General features: G+C 34.0%; 1 protein-coding gene across 4 annotated transcripts in view; it reads right to left on the bottom strand.

Moving 5' to 3' along the window:
* Positions 1–748: 748 nt before the first annotated feature.
* LOC120628730 (fibronectin type III domain-containing protein 5) overlaps positions 749–18,501 on the bottom strand; it is a 167,695-nt gene continuing 149,942 nt past the window's right edge. For all 4 annotated transcript variants that reach the window (XM_039897315.1, XM_039897316.1, XM_039897317.1 and 1 more), the window contains exons 8-9: positions 3,431–3,618; positions 749–1,448 (exon numbers count right to left, since the gene is read on the bottom strand). In XM_039897315.1, coding sequence (XP_039753249.1) covers positions 1,235–1,448; positions 3,431–3,618 — 402 coding nt within the window. In that variant the 3' untranslated portion in view covers positions 749–1,234. The remainder of the gene's footprint in view (positions 1,449–3,430; positions 3,619–18,501) is intronic.

Genomic DNA, 18,501 nt, shown 5'->3' with positions numbered 1-18,501 from the left:
CAAAGCTTATAAGTAGTTTAAGAGACACCAGGGAAAATATGAATAAAAACCTGCTGCTGTGCTAAAATTAAAACCTTCCGTGGTCGGATAAAAATTCATCACTCGCTTAAAATCTAAAACACCATTTGTGTGCTGATAATACAATTCATTGGACCAAAGTTCAACCTTCAATTCTACACTAATTGTAACCACATAGACATTATATAATATTATTAGTCTTTAAGACAAAATTGCAATTACTACAGGCAATCGAAAACTATTATATAATTATGCATCTCTATGAAAATGTTCTAAAAACTAGAATACTTTATTATTTTACAAGACACTGAAGATATTTTACATAGACTTTAATGAGCTTCTACAGCTGCAGACTGCGTTCTTCAAGAGTATAAAATAAAATACTCCTGTAGCCATCAAGTTATTATAATAAATGAATAGAGAAAAAAACTAATAAAACTGATGTTTCATCAATTGTCAAAGTTACTGTTAGCTGTACCATTTACTCTTTAAGAAGAGGTTATTACATCAAGTTTGGCTATCATGAGAGTCCATCAAATTCTTAATTTTTGAATGAGTCAAATAAAGTCCGAAAGACGAACTTCAAACGTTAAAAAAAAAATTAAAATTACCACACCAATAGATAATTTTATACAAATAATATTGTGCAGACTGTTGTGTTGGACATTCATTTAGATTTACAATGCATTAGCTATTTTAAACTTACAAGTAAATTGCTTATGAAAAATACTATAATAGACGTTGATTAATTTATAAATAGTAATATTTAAAGTGGCACAGTTAAATGTCGATAAATCCATTTTGAATATATTGTGCAATACCTTACAATGTATAACTGTGATAGTTAGAATTAGATATCCGAATTTCAATATTATCTAAACACTCAATAGAGAACAGAATATGACGTGTTATGTAAAAATCAGTTAAACATTTAACATAACGCGACGAAAATGTCTATGGTCCCTCATCAAGACACACTTTGAATAGCGATAGATTAGCCGAGAGTTTCATAATTCGTTGTAGCGTATAGATGCAATCACAAAACACTCTTTTCCACACAATGCACACGAAACAATAATGTTTAATAATAGTTCATAGAGTACAGTGCAAAAGTTCTGTCTACAAAGTCTAATTTTTATGGGCTTTGTGCGGGACTGGGCCAAGGTGGCCTCATCTTTTCCAGCACGTACTTGAGCTGGAAACCGGTATGGAAATGCTACAGATACTCATCTATTTGATCGTAGTCCTCATCTGGGGGAGAGGGCCCAGACACTGAAAGGATCGGTAGGCCAAAGTGCTTGACTGTCTCCACACTACCACTATCATCAGATTTTGCTTCTTCATTTATCGTCTCCTCTCGAGGTGCTTTGACTGTACACAGCCGTTCTGATGAGTCGCTCATCGTTGTAAGTGGTATGTTGTCGGCTGACCTGAAAGCATTCAAATGATTCAATGACGCAGTTTTATGGTTTTTCATGAATCCTTCGGTAACCGTACATTTTCGCAGGATAAAAAGCCTGTGTTAATCCAGGGCATAATCTATCTCCATTCCAAAATTAAGTCAAATTGGTTCAGAAGTTCTAGCGTGAAAGAGTAACAAACATCCATAAATCCATCCTTACAAACTTTCGCACGCATTTATAATATTAGTAGGATTTGAAGGATTATCCTAAGAGTTTTTGGCATTTTCGAATGATTATTATTGTAACTGGTCGAAAATGCCCCTAATGATAAATCTTAGAAAACTGCATTACTACAACTAATTGGTTCTCATAAAAATCATAATCATTGTAACCGTTAATATGTTCTATTTCGAGAGTTAATGTTTAACGTAAGCTATTATTAGTTAAGCTTTGAATCTAGTTCTATGTTTGTTCAAATAATGTTTCATTTCCGACGGCGAACACAATTTATTTTATTTGAATTCAGCTTGCTATTAGTAGTTTACTATTTGCAATCCTACAAAGTTTTAATCGTGTTAGGGTAAATTTTCATACACCATTTTAAATTACTTGCGTCGGCTTGTTGGGTATTTGATTTATAATATTTTGTTGTTACATTATTGAAACAAAAATAGTGCATGATAAATAATGTATCCAGAATTAGTGAAGATGTCCAAAATCGACTTCCTCTGCAATTTCGCCTTATTAATTGTAACATGCATGCAACATAATATAATCTGTATGAAACCTTCGATTTGAACTTTGAAAGCTGTTGCCTGCACGTTTAAACCGTGTTTTTACAGTTTTTTAGATCCCGAGGGAGTTTTACTTTTCTTCTCTTCTTTATCTAGTAGTTATTGGTACTCAGTATCAGAAATTTTTGCTGAAGGTCTTCATATTTCAGGAAAAATACATACTTATTCAAACTTTAATAACGTTTGGATTGTTTCCATGGTTGTTCTTAAACAACCATAGAATACAACTGATAAAGGGTAATTTCACTAAAAACAAACCCTACTAATTTTACGACATTTATTTTTAATTTTGTTTATTCTTTACACATTTTATAAATTGAATAGATGAGATACATATTTCGTGTTCCCTAGGAATAGAGTTTTCATCGTACTAATTACTGTAAAAAAGTTTAGTATTGTAGATAGGCACTGTTTGTATTCACTTTGAGGGGAAAGCGTAGCCCAAGTAGACATTTATATATAAAAAATCGAATATGGCGATTACTATTAGATGAGACAATACAACCTAAATATGCATAGATAGCAAAGTTTAGAAAAATAAATAATCTAGTTTGGTATTCATTTTTAAAATGATAACATGGTCCTAACGTGTAAGAATGCGGTTTTAGTTTACATACTTGCCGATGGTGTAAGTAAAATTGCACCATAGAATTTTTTCAAAAGAAAATTGCAATTTCGCCGCTTTACACCTCATAAAGTGAATTCATCCGTAGCTGTGAAACTTAAAAGCCACTATAATGTGAATACGAAAGTATTTCAATGGCAACAACGCTTTCATGCTCCCCCTATGTTTATACAAAATTCCCAAAGTAATCTAAAGTCATAATAGATGCAAGTGAAAAAAGTAGAAGAAATGCTTTTTTAGATTGCTCCCTGCGACTTTTGGAGAACATGTCGCTTATCCACCTTGTAGGGGGTTTCCTAATATTACCCTTTCCGGTATAAGATCGCCACTAGCACCTTGAGAATCCAGTGTCCACCAGTCGCCAGCGTTATATAAATCTCGTTTTTTCAGATGTCTGTGTCTTCATTTCTGGTTTAATCATGCTGGGTTACTAAAAGCTTTTTCCATCGCCCGCTGATTGACTCTAAGCCTTCTTAAAATAACCATAGTAAGTCACCACATTTCGGAGCTTTTAGGTCGCGGTCAACATGCAGTAATGATATGGATAGACATTGTGACACTCATAGAACAGAAATATTATTCTATGTTACCTGGCTTTACGACACAGTTGTGATTGAGACCCGTGCCTTCTGAGGAATTCGCTTGGGTCAAAGCCGGCGAAACTAGTGGGTTCAGCCGAGACAAAAATTGCGGAATTAACCCGCGGCCGATTACACCTCGCCAACAGATGCTCCTCACACTCCAGACTCTGAGTATGCGTGTGTGACCAACGCATGTGCTAGGAAGAAAAAGGATATTTTAGTTAAACGTGATTAATTATAATAAATTAACCTATAATCTTGACCATCCGCTGGTTTGCTTTGGGTGGGAATAGGGCACTATGTAGCTGTGAAAATTTGAAGACGTATTTTTTTATGGAGACTATTTCAAACAGTTCATGTTATTGATTAATGATTCCTGAGCTTAAAAGTAGGTGTCGGTTTGTTAAACCCCTTATCAGATTCCATTCGGTATAATTTAATTGTACAGGAACAGTAAGTGCTTTGGGTATTTGTCTATAGGGCAGAAACTAGCCTCAGCCAAAACCTCCTGTTATACGCAACTACCATTATTCAAATAATTAACAATAATTTATAGCATAGAAAAATAAAAAAAAATGCCCAAATAAGTTGACGTAAATAGAAACTTTAACTTAGAAATTATTTTATCCAAATATTTGAACCAGGAATCCTTGTCTGAATATCTAAATCACACACCGTTATTTCAATCAGTTTAAGTTTATAACTGATTTCCTGTAACAACACCCATGGACTAAATTTATTGCAATCAATGAAAATTTTCCATTTTGCTGATATATTTTCGCATGACATAAATATATTATAATGAATCATCATAGTATCGCACCCTAGTAGACAATCTCGAAACCAAATTTTTATTTTTAAAGATGCTATCCAGATCCACGGAAAATCTTATAACAAAAACAGCGTTACTTTCAAATCCGTTTAAATTACTTAAGAGACTTATTTAAATCTTACCAAAGTTGAAACAGTGCAATTGGCTACATCAATGTTGACAGTTCTTGCTTAAAGGGCATTTATATTGACGTTATAAATCGCATTAAATGTGTTACTATGTGCTAATGCTAGGCACCGTAGCAAATATACATAAAAAAATATTACCAAACTCAAATAAAAGCTGTGAATTGCGAAAAATTAAAATAATCACCATTCTGAAAACACAGGGCCTTGACACCTCAAGGCACGTCCGAGAATTTTATGAAAACTATGTAACGTTACGCTGTCTCACTATTTGTTATTATATTTAATTAAAATTACAATTGTAGTAGTAAGAAGTAAAATAATAAGTATCTGAGATAAATAAACATTTTGCGTGATATTTGTGCTATAATGGACCACAATTATAAACGTGCTAGATACTATTATCGAAATGTATACGCGATATAAATACAACAAACTTAAATCAAAGCTGTGAATTCCGTAGCCTCAAAATGATCTCATTTCTAAATGCATTACAGAATTTGACGTATTATCTCCTTAAGAGCATACCTGATAAAATTTATTTAAAAAAAAATATTTCTAATAAAAGTACACGAATGCAGAGTTAGTAAGTACCTATTATCGCGTAATTACGTGACATGATATCAAGAAAGTATAATAAATAAACTTGCTAGTCGCTATTCATGTGTAATTTGAGTTTGCGTATTAAAAGGTATTTCTCGTGAAATTGTATAGAAACAATTGAACTTTTAAATTGTCTAGCTTTACATGGAGTTTAATTTTGCAACGAAATATTGGGGTGAATAAACATTTTGCTTGTAATGGTATAATTTAATATTAACTACGGTTTAAGTAAGGCTCATGGCCTAATTGAAATCAGGGCGTGCGCCCAAACTTAATGAATTAAAGTTAGGTAGGTATTGACCTACACAAGTATATTTGTGTTACTAAAGATAAACTTTTCTGTAAATAATTTGGAGTTTCGTAAAGGTAATCGGTTTCGAAATATAAAATCAAAACTAATAAAGTAAAAAAAAACCTATACTGATTCTAGTCTAGTACTTGGACAAAATCTCTTGGGATCGGAAATAACGATCTAAATATATCGGCGAGGCTTCTATCTGAGTGGATCGCTAAGCCATGAAATCAGCCTCTAAAAATATAGCGATTAACGATTGCTTACCTTCGTACGGAGACGGCACGGTAAGATGATAAATAGACTTTACTACAGTAAAGTATAAAGCATCTGTCAACTTCAATAAGTTACTCTAAAAATATAATTAATGATTAAATATAATTAATTTATCGAGTCTTCCGGTGATCCTAGAGCGGGCAGTTACCTTGGCCAACGAATTAGTTTGGCCATCCAAAGGGGCAATGCTGCCAGCATCTTAGGAACTGTGCCTCGCGGCGGTGGTTTCGAGGATATTTTAGATTTATTTAGTTTTATATAGTTTAGTTTATTTTAGGTTATATACAGACGAATAAAAAGAGTTAAAACCTATTAATGATTCGTTAATTTTGTTACACTAATTTGTTTTAAAGTGATTGTTACAATCATCATCATCGTCAAAAGGCTGCAAGCGTCCAATGTTGGACATAGGACTCTCCAAGACGGCACCACCACGCATGTACGTCCACCTCTCTTATCAAGCTGCTTCGAGCTACCTCTAGCATCTGTCTGCCCAACGGGCTGGAGATCGTCCCACATGGTAACAATACGTGAAGATAAAATAAACTGACCTAAAATTGGTATCATTATCATCATTATCATCATGTTCATCATCACCTTATCAACCCATTACAAGCCCACTACAGGGCACGGGCCAATAAGAAAATTGATGAATTTCTTAATGACAAGGTTGCTTGGAAGCATCCGGCTCCGCTTTCATCTCTCACAAGATAGAAAAATGTTGAATGAATGTTAAAATGTAAATTTTTGATGTTGGAAAAGAGCAACTGCTGAGTTTCTTGCCGGCTTCTTCTCGGTAGAATCTGCCTTCCGAATCGGTGGTAGAGTCACTAGAAACAGACAGACTTGACGTTTCAAAAGTGCTTATATTAGGCCTACTTGAAATAAATGAATTTTGATTTTTTTTTTAAGAAGGGTTTAGGCCGTAGTCCGTTGGCCCAGTGCCGATTGGTGCCCTCCAAACGACTTTGAGAAGATTATGGAGAACTCCAAGCAGGCTTCTTCACCATATTTTCCTTCACCGCTGAGGCTAGCGATATTGTTATTGCTTAAAACGCACATAACTTAGAAAAGTTAGATTTGCGTGCTGGTATTTGAACTAGGCCCCCCGAAAGTGAAACCAAAGTCCTAACCTCTGAGCTATCACCGATACCATCTATCCAAGCTATAAAAGGTATGACAGTTTTGAAATCCATAAACTCCAAAACAATTGAAAAAGGAACATAACGAACACGTTTGAAACCAGACTCGTGTAGTTAGTCTACACGAGTCTTGTTTCAAACGCGTGAATGTAGCTATATTTTGTCTAAAATAGAAATCTAGATGTTACTCACAACATCCGCTTATAGGTTTTTACCGTTTGCGTTCGAGAGCTAAAAAGTTTTCTTAGTCCGTTTCCCAGATACAAGCTATCAAAACGACCATAGCGGGTAAGCTGGGCATATAAAAAAGTAGTTTTTGTATGTTTTTTTAATCCAGCGTGACTGGGCCGTGTGGGAAATTTTCAGGTTAAAAGTATTCTACATTCAATTTATTTGGGAAGTCCCGGTTTCGATTCCCAGCAGGGGAAATTTCGGAATTTCCACCGTGGCTAACTACCACCCTACTGATAAAGAGGTGCCGCCAAGTGATTGGGCGTTCAGGTACGATGACCGAATGACGAGTAAAAACCGATAAGCGGTATCGGTTAAATATTACTAACAGGTCAGGTTACCATCTTAAACTGCATCTTCATTTACAAGCAAGTGAGATTACAGTCAATGCCTTGTACTGACTTGTAGTGGAATAAATAAAAAATGTACGTATCAACAAGGTATTCTTTCATTCTGACAAATTTAGACAAAATCAGGTTACAATTCTGAGCTTTACATTCCCTATGATGAACACAGAGTAATAAATGAGCTATTCTTTTTTAATCGTAGTTTCGCAATTAATAAAAAAATGAGGATGTTTCGATCACTTTTATTAGTGATCGAAGAGTTATCCACTCTTCGATCACTAATAGTGTATACTAATACTATAGTAATAATCACTAATTTTAAGAGAACCAGCATGGCTAGCGTTGACAGGAGATCTTTTTATCCCCGGGATAAAAATTGGTCTTCTCCTACAGCTCTATAAAATCTTAGAGCACTGGCGCAAAAATGCAAGTATTAACCAAATAATATATGTGTAATACACTTCTACTATTTCCTGTTTCCGTGCTTTAGCAGATGGGCACGTTAATTGTATCCCTTGTCAGGAGATACAGTCGGGGGCTATGATTTTTATCCCCTGTCTGTGCTAGCCCTACTAAGAGGAAACTAAATTTCGAATGCAATAATATAAAGATGCCTACGAAATATTAATTACCTACCCCTATAATAACAATAAACTTTATGTGCCTACGCTCGCAAAATATTCGAGGCTCGAAACTTGGCAGCGATGACATCCATTGTTAGTCACGCGATCTGAGAGTTAGTATGCGGAAGAAAAACCTGAATCGCTCGAACGTTTCATCGGAAAAGGTTAGTAAACAAAGAGTCCCGGCTATTTGTTCGCAAAAACATTTGTTTGTTATTGTCTAGTAAACAAAGCATCCAAATGCGATATTCCTACTTTGAATAAGGCAGAAGGAAAATTAAATTCGATTTCTAGGATAAGTCACGTATTTGTCTCTCCGTCTGTAATTTTTTTTTTTATTCAATCTACGGGCTAAGAAAGCTTTATACACTGATGTATAACGTACATATTTGTTAACCCGACATACCCTGGCTAAGAAAAAAATCCGACACTTCCTTGACCTTGATGTACTTCTTAGATTGAAATAACTTACACTCTCTCACATTAGATAATGAAATACTTTTTATTCCGTAAAAGCACCAAGCTTTGACGGGCGATTGGCGCAGTAGACAGCGACCCTGTTTTCTGAGTCCAAGGTTGTAAGTTCGACTCCCACAACTGGAAAATGTTTGTGTGGTGATCATAAATGTTAGTCAGTGTAGGATGTTTATCTGTATATTATAAGTAAATTATATGTATATTATTCATAAAAATATTAATCAGTCATCTTAGTACCAATAAATTAAGAAACGCTTTCTTGGGAGCTAGATGTGTGGCGATATGTGTATCGTAGTGTATTTTTTTATTAATTTATTTAAGGTAACGTTCCCGGGGATTTAAAAAGATAAACTTTGGTGTAAGATAAGAATTCATAGTTAAATTATCTTAGCGAGATTTTGCTTAAGGACACCTGCATCCTAGATGCGAAAATAGAGGATACTTTCTATCCCGGGAAACTATTGTTTTCCGCGGTATTTGGATATAACGAAAAAAAACTTCTCGTGGTCTGGAAACAGCTAGTAGACCAATATAAACAATGAAGGCCTTTAATTTGTATACCTAGTTTTATACGCTATATTTTATATATATATATAAGTAAAATAAGAGTCCCATCATGAATATAAACTTACGAGTAACACTAAAAATAAACATTCGTGATGTCCAGACATTAGCAGCAAATAAAGAACAAAATAAAGCACATTAAACCTTCGAGTTTGAAAGCAATAATTTACAATAACTGTATCATGAAATGTTATTAAACGTTCTTAAATACTTTTTAAACGAGGCGTGTCAAATATACGAGTATAACAGAGAGTCGTACATATTTCATTTACACTCAGTGGAAAGTCGTATAAAACTTTTAACATTCCCGTTATCAACAAGGGTGCGAGTACAAAGTGTTTTATTGGATCATGTTTTCAGCGTAATAAATATAACTGAGCGCCAAGAATGAAAACTCGAACAATAAGTTTTGTGGTAGTAAAAAATATATAGCAAATATGCCGCGTGTTTGTTCACAACACTGTATGACCATAGATAGCTTCTGCAGTGCCCTTTTGTGGCATAAAATAATCTTAAATCCACTGTTACCGATTCTGCAGGTTCAATTTGGCTTTTACTCATCCGTCGAGATAGTTAGCAGAATATAAAGTTAGTAGCTATAAAAGCGAGGAAGCTTTGAACCAATAACTCTCTCTTTCTGTCATAATAGTGAGTGAGAGTTTATCATAGACTAGCTTTTGCCTGTGGCTTCGCCCACGTTAAGTTCAATTTTTGATTTGGTGAATTTTAACTACAACGGTTAAAAAAAATGTCTTGCTGCTAATAGAAAAATATGAACGTAAATTACTTAAAAAATCAGAAACTTTCATATAAATTTTCATCCCCTATTTAATGCCTTTGGAGTTGGAATTTTTAAAATTTGTGAAACACGTTTTCTTTAATTTTAATCGAAAACCTAAAATCAAAGTTTCATGAAATTAAATTGAAAAAGGAATTAATAAATGAAGGATTTAATACAAACTTTCACAAACATTTAACCAATCTCTTAGGGTTAAATGGGGGATGAAACTGTGTGCAAAATTTCAGCCCTATCCGTCAAGTGGTTAGAGCTGTACGTTGATAGATCAGTCAGTCATTCAGTTAGTTAGTCAGTCAGTCAGTCAGTGAGTCAGTCAGTCAGTCATATCATTATCATAAGACCAACGCGCTCACCACTGTACCAGGATGACACTATGATAGTTATAGTTAATACCCTATTTAAAGTACCTTGAAATAGGATTACTCTTGACGACTACTATGTTGCCCTATGTAAGGCAGTTGCTTTAAGTTGAAGCGCACTTCCCTAGAAAACGCCTATTCGCTTTTGCCTTGAAGGTACTCCAGCTATAAGCGACAGAAACATAAATGCCGGAAGGTAATTCTACACCTCAGCTATTGTAAAGAAAACTTGGGTAAAAATAAGTTGCCAACCACTTAGAAAACTCCGCTGATGATGGTCACATATAAAAAGAGACTTCAAGCAAGTCCAATTGCCAGAACCAACTTTGCGCAAAAAAGTAAGAAAACCCGACCCTAAATAAAGGTATAGGGACTGAAGAAGAAGATCAAGATGCTCCGGTATAAGTTACCTAATTATAAAGTCACAGTTTGATTTCAATAGGCTGATTCCCTTTGGCATATAAAGCTCTTAACTGAGCGAGAATTAAATTTTCAGAAAACAAATACCGGAACGACGTTCTACATCTTCGCAAGTCGTAAAGAAAAGTTTTTTTAAAAACATGCATAAAATAATTCTTGCGATTTAAATTTCGAACCACATTAAGATACTCCGGTATAAGTTACATGCTACTAAGACACAGTTTAGACTCTAAAGGCTGATTTTCTGTGGCATAAGAATCTCTTTACTGAGCACGAAATGCATTTTGTGATGTAAATTTTGACATTCTTGACACATTAAGCACAGTAGAGCGGCATACATTAAGACAGTAAGGCCTGATTAAATAGGTACCGGGAATATGCTAACTAGAGGAAGTCTGATACCAACGAATTGCATTTCACACCAACTGTACCCATTTTTAACTTCATTGTGCACGCATGCTAACTAAGTTAATTCAACACGGAATATACTCTTTCTCTAGTGATATTTCTTCTTTGTTTCCCGACGTCCGTTGTAAATGAGAATTTTAATCTCACTAGCTTTATATGAAACGAGAAAATTTATAAACCATTCAGTGAACCAAATAATTTCAGAAATTTTATATTTCAAACCAAATAAAGTTAAGTTTTAAACTATTTGATAACTTATTTAATTAGATTTTTTCATATGTGTCAGTTTATACATTCAAACTATGAATACCTCGTACCAACCAATAACATTAAATATGAATATTTCGTGTTTATTAAAAAAATATAGTATGACAAATATTTGGTTTTGTCTGAACGGCTAAAACATATTAGGAGATACATTTATTTGGATTATATTAAGTAAAATTACCTGATGCCCTGTATTATACGCTAATAGTTAAAGAACTAATTGTTAAAACATATTCACTGTACGCAACATTCCAAGTAATAAAAGTATAAGATCAAAAAGTGTCTGCAAACAGCAGCACGCCACTGGTGTTCTAGCAAAATTCATGAGCAAACGTGAGAAATCCAATTGTGATCGAAACGTTCTGTGCAAAAACAATTTTGAGCGTGCGTGTATTTAGCAAAATATTTTATACGTGTACAATTTGTAAGTGACGCGACTGTACTTTGGAATATTTGTATTGGAACACACTAGTAAGCGTGCTACGGCTTACTTGGTGGTCGCAACCGGAACACCGGCATTGGCAGTGAGGGCATGCCCGCGTCTTAGCGCGGGCCGGACTCCGCTAGCTGGCATGTGTTAGCTCGTCAGGCGCTGCATGCAGCAGAGCGAACTGACAGCCGCAGTCGCGAGCGCTCCGGCGAGGATATTGGAAGCAACGGTCCAGGAGACAGCATACGTCCTGCGCATCATATTGTTTGAGCAACCAGTAGGGCGATTGTGTGTGCTTGTACATGGATCGTCAATAGAAAAAATTCGTCAATAATGGTTAAAGGCGTATTCGTATTGTGTTTAACTGTCCATTCAATGAGGACATGGAGTTAAAACTTTGAATTTATTTGTGATAACAAAATGGCTTCACCCATTTTCGATTCAAATCGTACAGCACATTTAAAACAAAAACACAATTCGAATTGGCTATATGACAAATAAACCGTTACATTGCAAGTAGCAAGATGTTCAGGTTTTTTTTTTTTTATAGTGATAGTTGTCGGCACATGGCCCATCTGTAAAACCTTTGCCTGTGTACAAGGCAACACTAAGCAGGGCATGAAAGGAACCGTTCCTGCGGTATGGAGCCCTGTATCCATCAACCCGAGGCGTAGATGTTAAGCCACATGTGCCTGTAATTACCCCGGCAACCACGCCTTTTAAACCGGAATACAGCATTGCAACAATGCTGCTTTGCCGCATAAATAAGCATGGCGGTTGAACTTGTCCGGGACAAGCTCGGTTATAAAAAGCTGTACTTATACTAAATTGAGTATACGCTTTTATAATATGATTCCTAAAGTAATTTTGGACCTACCAATGCATAAGTTAAAAGAATGTGTTAAAACACATTTATTACAGCGAGGTTATTATACAATTGATGAGTTTCTTAATGACAAGGTTGCTTGGAAGCATCCGGCTCCGCTTTCATCTCTCACAAGATAGAAAAATGAATGTTAAAATGTAAAATGTAAATTTTTGATGTTGGAAAAGAGCAACTGCTGAGTTTCTTGTCGGCTTCTTCTCGGTAGAATCTGCCTTCTGAATTGGTGGTAGAGTCACTGCACACGGACAGACTTGACGTTTCAAAAGTGCTTGTATTAGGCCTACTTGAAATAAATGAATATTGAATTTTGAATTTTTGAATGAATACGATTTCGTACACAATTCCGACTATATTTTTAATAAAATTTTAATAAATGTTTTTAAAATTCAAAATTTTATATAAAATGATAATCGATAGGAAGTTCATCAACAATTGACAACGGCTGGACTTATATTACATTTTTTTTTTTATTTTAATGATTGTTATAATTTAAAAGGTACGATAAATTTATTCAACTTTCTTTAGCCAGGGTTTAGTAGCCAGAACCAATCATGGTATGTATGTTAATGCTTTAAAGAGACGTTTATAAGAGTTGATTTGCATTTTGCAGTTTTACAGTAATTAATATCTCTATTTGTATAATTTATATTATAATATTAATAAATATAAATAAGGTTTTCCGCTTAAAGCGGAAAGCGTTTGTAACCATTGGTAATATTATAATTAAGTAAAATGACTAAAGACCTATTTATCAATAAGAAAAGTACCTAAGCAGTGTTTCATTTATCGACTTTTGAAAAACTAAAAAGTGCACAAACACGTTCAGTGTTTGCAAAAAACTTTCGACCAACTTAATTCAATCGATAGTAGGTACATTAACTGTAACTGTTATAGTACAAAAACAACTATTACAATATATAAATTTGTACTAAATTTTTATTTTCTTGATGAGAAATTAATCTGTCCCTTTTCTTTAATCAACGAATGGTACACTACAAAAAAAAGTGCCTTTAAAAATGATATTCAACTATTTTCAGAGTCACAATAATATATTATTGCCAAAATTTCGTAAGCGTGTGGAATAATTTCAGCAGATATCATCTAATCGTGAACTATTTACACTTGACCTTAAGCTACTCCGGTTATAAATTTCAGTCCCGTCATAGATAAGCTTTATGGGATGGCAAATTTGTTACCTTGAGCAAAATATTTTACCTGTTATACTAAAAAATCAAGCTGCAAAATGACCATGGCGATAAAAGAAAGAAAGGAAAAAAGGCGAAAGTAGAAGAAAGATTATATATAAAATACGAATAGACTAAGAATGAAGAAAAAGTTTGACGATAAGCTAATCGCAAGGAACCGAAATTGCAAGCAATTACGAGTTTACAATAAAACAGCTGATAATAATCTAGAAATATAGCAGACTGATAATAAATAGATTCGGCTTTTAGACGTGGGCGTATGAACGACAAAGAAAATTCCTTAGAAGGAATTTTATGAAAACAAAGCTAGTCATTTTACAAATAAAGAGCTTGTACTTTTTCTTATGATTCAAAGTGATTCGAAAGAAATCAAGGAGTTTCTGTACCAGTCGCTATATAATTAAAGGTCTCGGGGGTCCAGTGATAAGCATGTTCAACAAGGTTCTGGGTTATTTTGGCGTAGTCCAAGGATTTAAGCCGTCGGTTATAAATATCGTTTAAGCCTACCAACCCAAAGTGAATCTCGGTGGGGCTCTTTAACCCTCTCTCTGAGAGAGAGGAAACTTGAACCCAGCAGTGGCATAATGGGTTTGATGATCATAATAAAGATGATGGTGATGAGTTATGCTTAGGTATGATTTATCAATGTTCAAGCACAGCACTATCCCTATCGCTATCCCTATCCCTAATAATATTATAAATGTCAATGTAAGTTTGTTTGTTACGCTTTCACGCAAAAACTACTCAACCGATCTTCACGAAACTTTATACAAATATTCTTGGAAGTATTAGAAGTAATATAAATAAATATACTACGACAATACACACATCGCCATCTATTCCCAAAGTAAGCTTGTGTTATGGGTACTAAGAAAACTGATGAATAATATACATAAATACTTATAATATATAGATAATGCAGAAATGCGAGTATATTGCAGAAAAGAGCTGTACGGTCAATATATAAACTTAAATCACGCGAATCCCACCGTGAGAAGTTTAAAGAAATAGGCATACTTACTGTAGCTTCACAATATATTTATAACAATATAGTATTTGTAAGACAACATATTAGTCTTTATAAACAAAAAGTGGACATAAACAGTCGACTTACAAGAAATGGTCATAAATTAGTGTCATCTGCATATCGTCTGCGTAAGGTACAGGGATCATTTGTGGGATTGAGTGGGATTGACGCTTTTATAATATGATTCCTAAGGTGATTTTGGACCTGCCAATGCACAAGTTTAAAGAATTTGTTAAAACACATTTATTACAGCGAGGTTACTATACAATTGATGATTTTTTTAATGACAAGGTTGCTTGGAAGCATCCGGCTCCGCTTTCAGCTCTCACAAGATAGAAAAATGAATGTTAAAATGCAAAATGTAAATTGTTGATGTTGGAAAAGAGCAACTGCTGAGTTTCTTGCCGGCTTCTTCTCGGTAGAATCTGCCTTCCGAACCGGTGGTAGAATCACTACAAACAGACAGACTTGACGTTTCAAAAGTGCTTATATTACGCCTACTTGAAATAAATGAATTTTGAATTTGAATTTTGAATTTTGACGATTTTACACCATAACTCCAAAAAATTATAACCGATTTAAATAATTATTTTTGTACTATAGAGGATATGTGTTTAATTTTGCCCAAACATTGTGTAGATCTAATGAATGTGGTTGGAGATAGAGGACAGAACTCCTCAGTGGGCAGCAGCAAACACCTCATTTAAGGCTCAGCGATACTGAATACATAATAGCTGCCACATTTATGAGGACTTCAGTGCTAGGACTAAATAAAAAATGTTAGAAATGTTCTTCGTTTACCCTCAGCATATTAATCAACTAACAATGCAATTTCGATTCTTCCTGTAATGATTGCTATTCTTTGTAAGTGAAAGAAGGAGCTAAGACTGATCAGACAGTTCTTTTAAGATATTGTTACTATGTGAATTGAAAAATTACTTTTTAAAAACTACGCCAGTTTTTTTTATAAGAATACCAAAAATTAATACTTTTTTAGAACTGCAACTAAATTCAATGCCATATCAAAAAACAAACACAAACGCAGACGAAGTCGCGGTCAACAGCTAGTATTATATTATGTTCCTGTAAATTTTCTCGCTTTTGCGAATATTTTCTCGCTATATTATATTTTCTTAAGTCTGTTATGAAGTGAGATCTCGAGTGAAGAGCAAATGATGCCTTTTGAAAATAAAACGTCCCTTTTTCGTTTCGAACATCTTATGTTATGAGTGTTCATTAAAATTCTAAATTCGTTCAGTGAAAATAAACATAAATTAATAAAAGATATTCCCTTAAAAAAATTAAGGTATTATTAATGAAACTGGGTTACATTAGACATTTTTATTACAGTTTATGTTAAATTCTCTCACAGCTTTTTATCACACGATATAATTAAAGTCATATTAATGACACTAAAATACTAAAAATGGAAAAATCAATTATCGGCGTCACTAATAAAATATTAATACTTTATTTGAGATTTTAGATTATTCCATGAACAACCTCTACCCGCGTGACGAAACTTTAAATAATGAAAATGCTTTCATTGTTCTAAATTGAATGAATTGGAATATTGGACAGAAGCAGGCATTACTACTAATAGTAACTATTTAATAGTAAACCACTAATCTTTAATAGTCCATTGCAGGACTAACTGCCGCTTCTAATAGGAGGGTTTGCCCATAATTACGACGCTGGGCAGACGGGTTGGTGATCGCAGTAGTTGGTAGAAGTAGCAAAGAGCCACTGCTGCCCGTTCTCCGATGTTTCCCTCAGTAAACTCAAACGTCACCATAGGTGGTGACAACTGTATTTTGGTCTACGTTATAGTATGTTTAGAACTGAGGGCCTCTTATATAAAAGGCACAGTGCATTCTGCCGTGTCCGGTAGGTTCCCGAAAAATACATGCTTGTAATAAAATACCACAATGTAATAAAAATTCAACCATACACTGTCCTAGTTTCTGTTTACACCTACAGTTGTACATACATACTCACACGCCATCCATTCGTTATCACATTAATTTATTATAAAAGCATCTACCTATTAGTATGGTTCACTGAAATGTTATCATCAATGACTTCATGGAGAGCCATTGAGCATCTGGCTGTTTGGTAATGCATAATATTTTAATTAATTAGGTTTGTCATTTTAATTTACGAGTGCCATTTTGTTTAATTAATATTGCTCGTATGCTTGTTGGTAGAGTAATTAACCGTCAATATTTAACTAAGTAATTTGATCAAAAAAAGTTATATACATAATATATTCCACTACATATTGATTTGCAATACCAAAAATCGAATTGACTAAATATCTCACTATTTCCTCTCGACTTATCTGCGATTTACTGCAAATAGAGTGAGTAAATTGGTAAACTATATTTGGCTACTATAATTTGGGTAATGTAATCTTGTTTTACCATACTTAATGTTTATTTTAATCATCTCTCAGAATTTTTGTGAGTGTTTTAACTTTTTTGCCAAAATATAGCATTACTTTTTTCAATCCCGCGTATAAGATGTGGTAAATACTCAAATATTTATGAATAGTTTATTTATAAACTAACATCATCAATATCGTTTAAAATTCTTAATTCAAGAAAAATATTTGGACTCTATTCATAAACGAAGCAGAACGTAGCATACGTAGGAATAGTCAGTTACGCAGTGATTTTAAAAGAGAAGATTTTAATTTCGATACTATGAAATAGTATTGTCACAAAATGCCGATCTTGTCAATAGATAGCAAATCACACACCAGGCATTCAGAAATTTGGAAGGTGCTGTCAGTTCATTTCCAAAATTTTTCTTAACTGTGCCACGTTACGCCAAGTTTATTAATAAATACCTTCACGTTTATTATACTCTTAGATATTAGTAAATTTTAATTTTCATCAACTCAGAAAAGAACGACATAAAGCGTAACCGCAACGCTGCAACCACAATGCTGTACCCCAACACCTATAATTTTAAAATCGGTATAACGAGTATCAATTTACAAAGGCGCGCTATCATCACGGTGGCTTATTTTAATGCACCCCAACTATTTTAAGTAAAAACGAAAAAAAAAAAAAAAAACGTCCAATAATAGTTTAAAAGCTTAACCCGCCACGCTATAGTTACAGGCCAGTCTGATTTTCATTCAGCTTCCCCATAGGTAATAAAATAATAAAAAATACCCTTTTATAGAGGTAGAAGTTCATATATTACTTACATATAATTTCTCTTAATGGAGAGAAAAGCTTTTAAGGATTATTTTTATCTATGGTTTTATTTACACTGGCTTGAAAAAAAAAATCGAATAAAGTTCTGCCCTGGGTGGTTATTGCACGAATGAGGACTTAGCAATAAAAACGTATTTAAATAGGAATTAAACATTTTAATTATTCACTAAAATTTTACATCACAAATCATATTGGCCAATCTGCATGTATTACGAAAACAAACACACGTAAGCTGAATTTTTATATCAAATTACATTTTGTGCTCTATGTAGGAAGTGAAGTAAAAGATTTTCTGAAACTAGAATTCAGCGGAGATAATTAAGCACCTACTGTTTCAGTGACTTAAAGTTAATTACTGGACGGATTACCGAAGTTTAATCGTGCTAAATTACGCCTATTCAGAATCGTAAATAGCTACTCCAAAATTGTTACATTCAGCTATATAGTCGCGGAGTTTTATAAATGAATAAGATGTTCTAATAACTGTTAGGTAAAAGAATATTTTAAATCGTCATCATCATCATCTCTCGCCTCTTAATA

This window comes from Pararge aegeria, chromosome 13 (assembly GCF_905163445.1).
Source record: "Pararge aegeria chromosome 13, ilParAegt1.1, whole genome shotgun sequence".
NCBI lineage: Eukaryota > Metazoa > Arthropoda > Insecta > Lepidoptera > Nymphalidae > Pararge > Pararge aegeria.
This window is presented reverse-complemented; position numbering and strand designations above follow the sequence as displayed.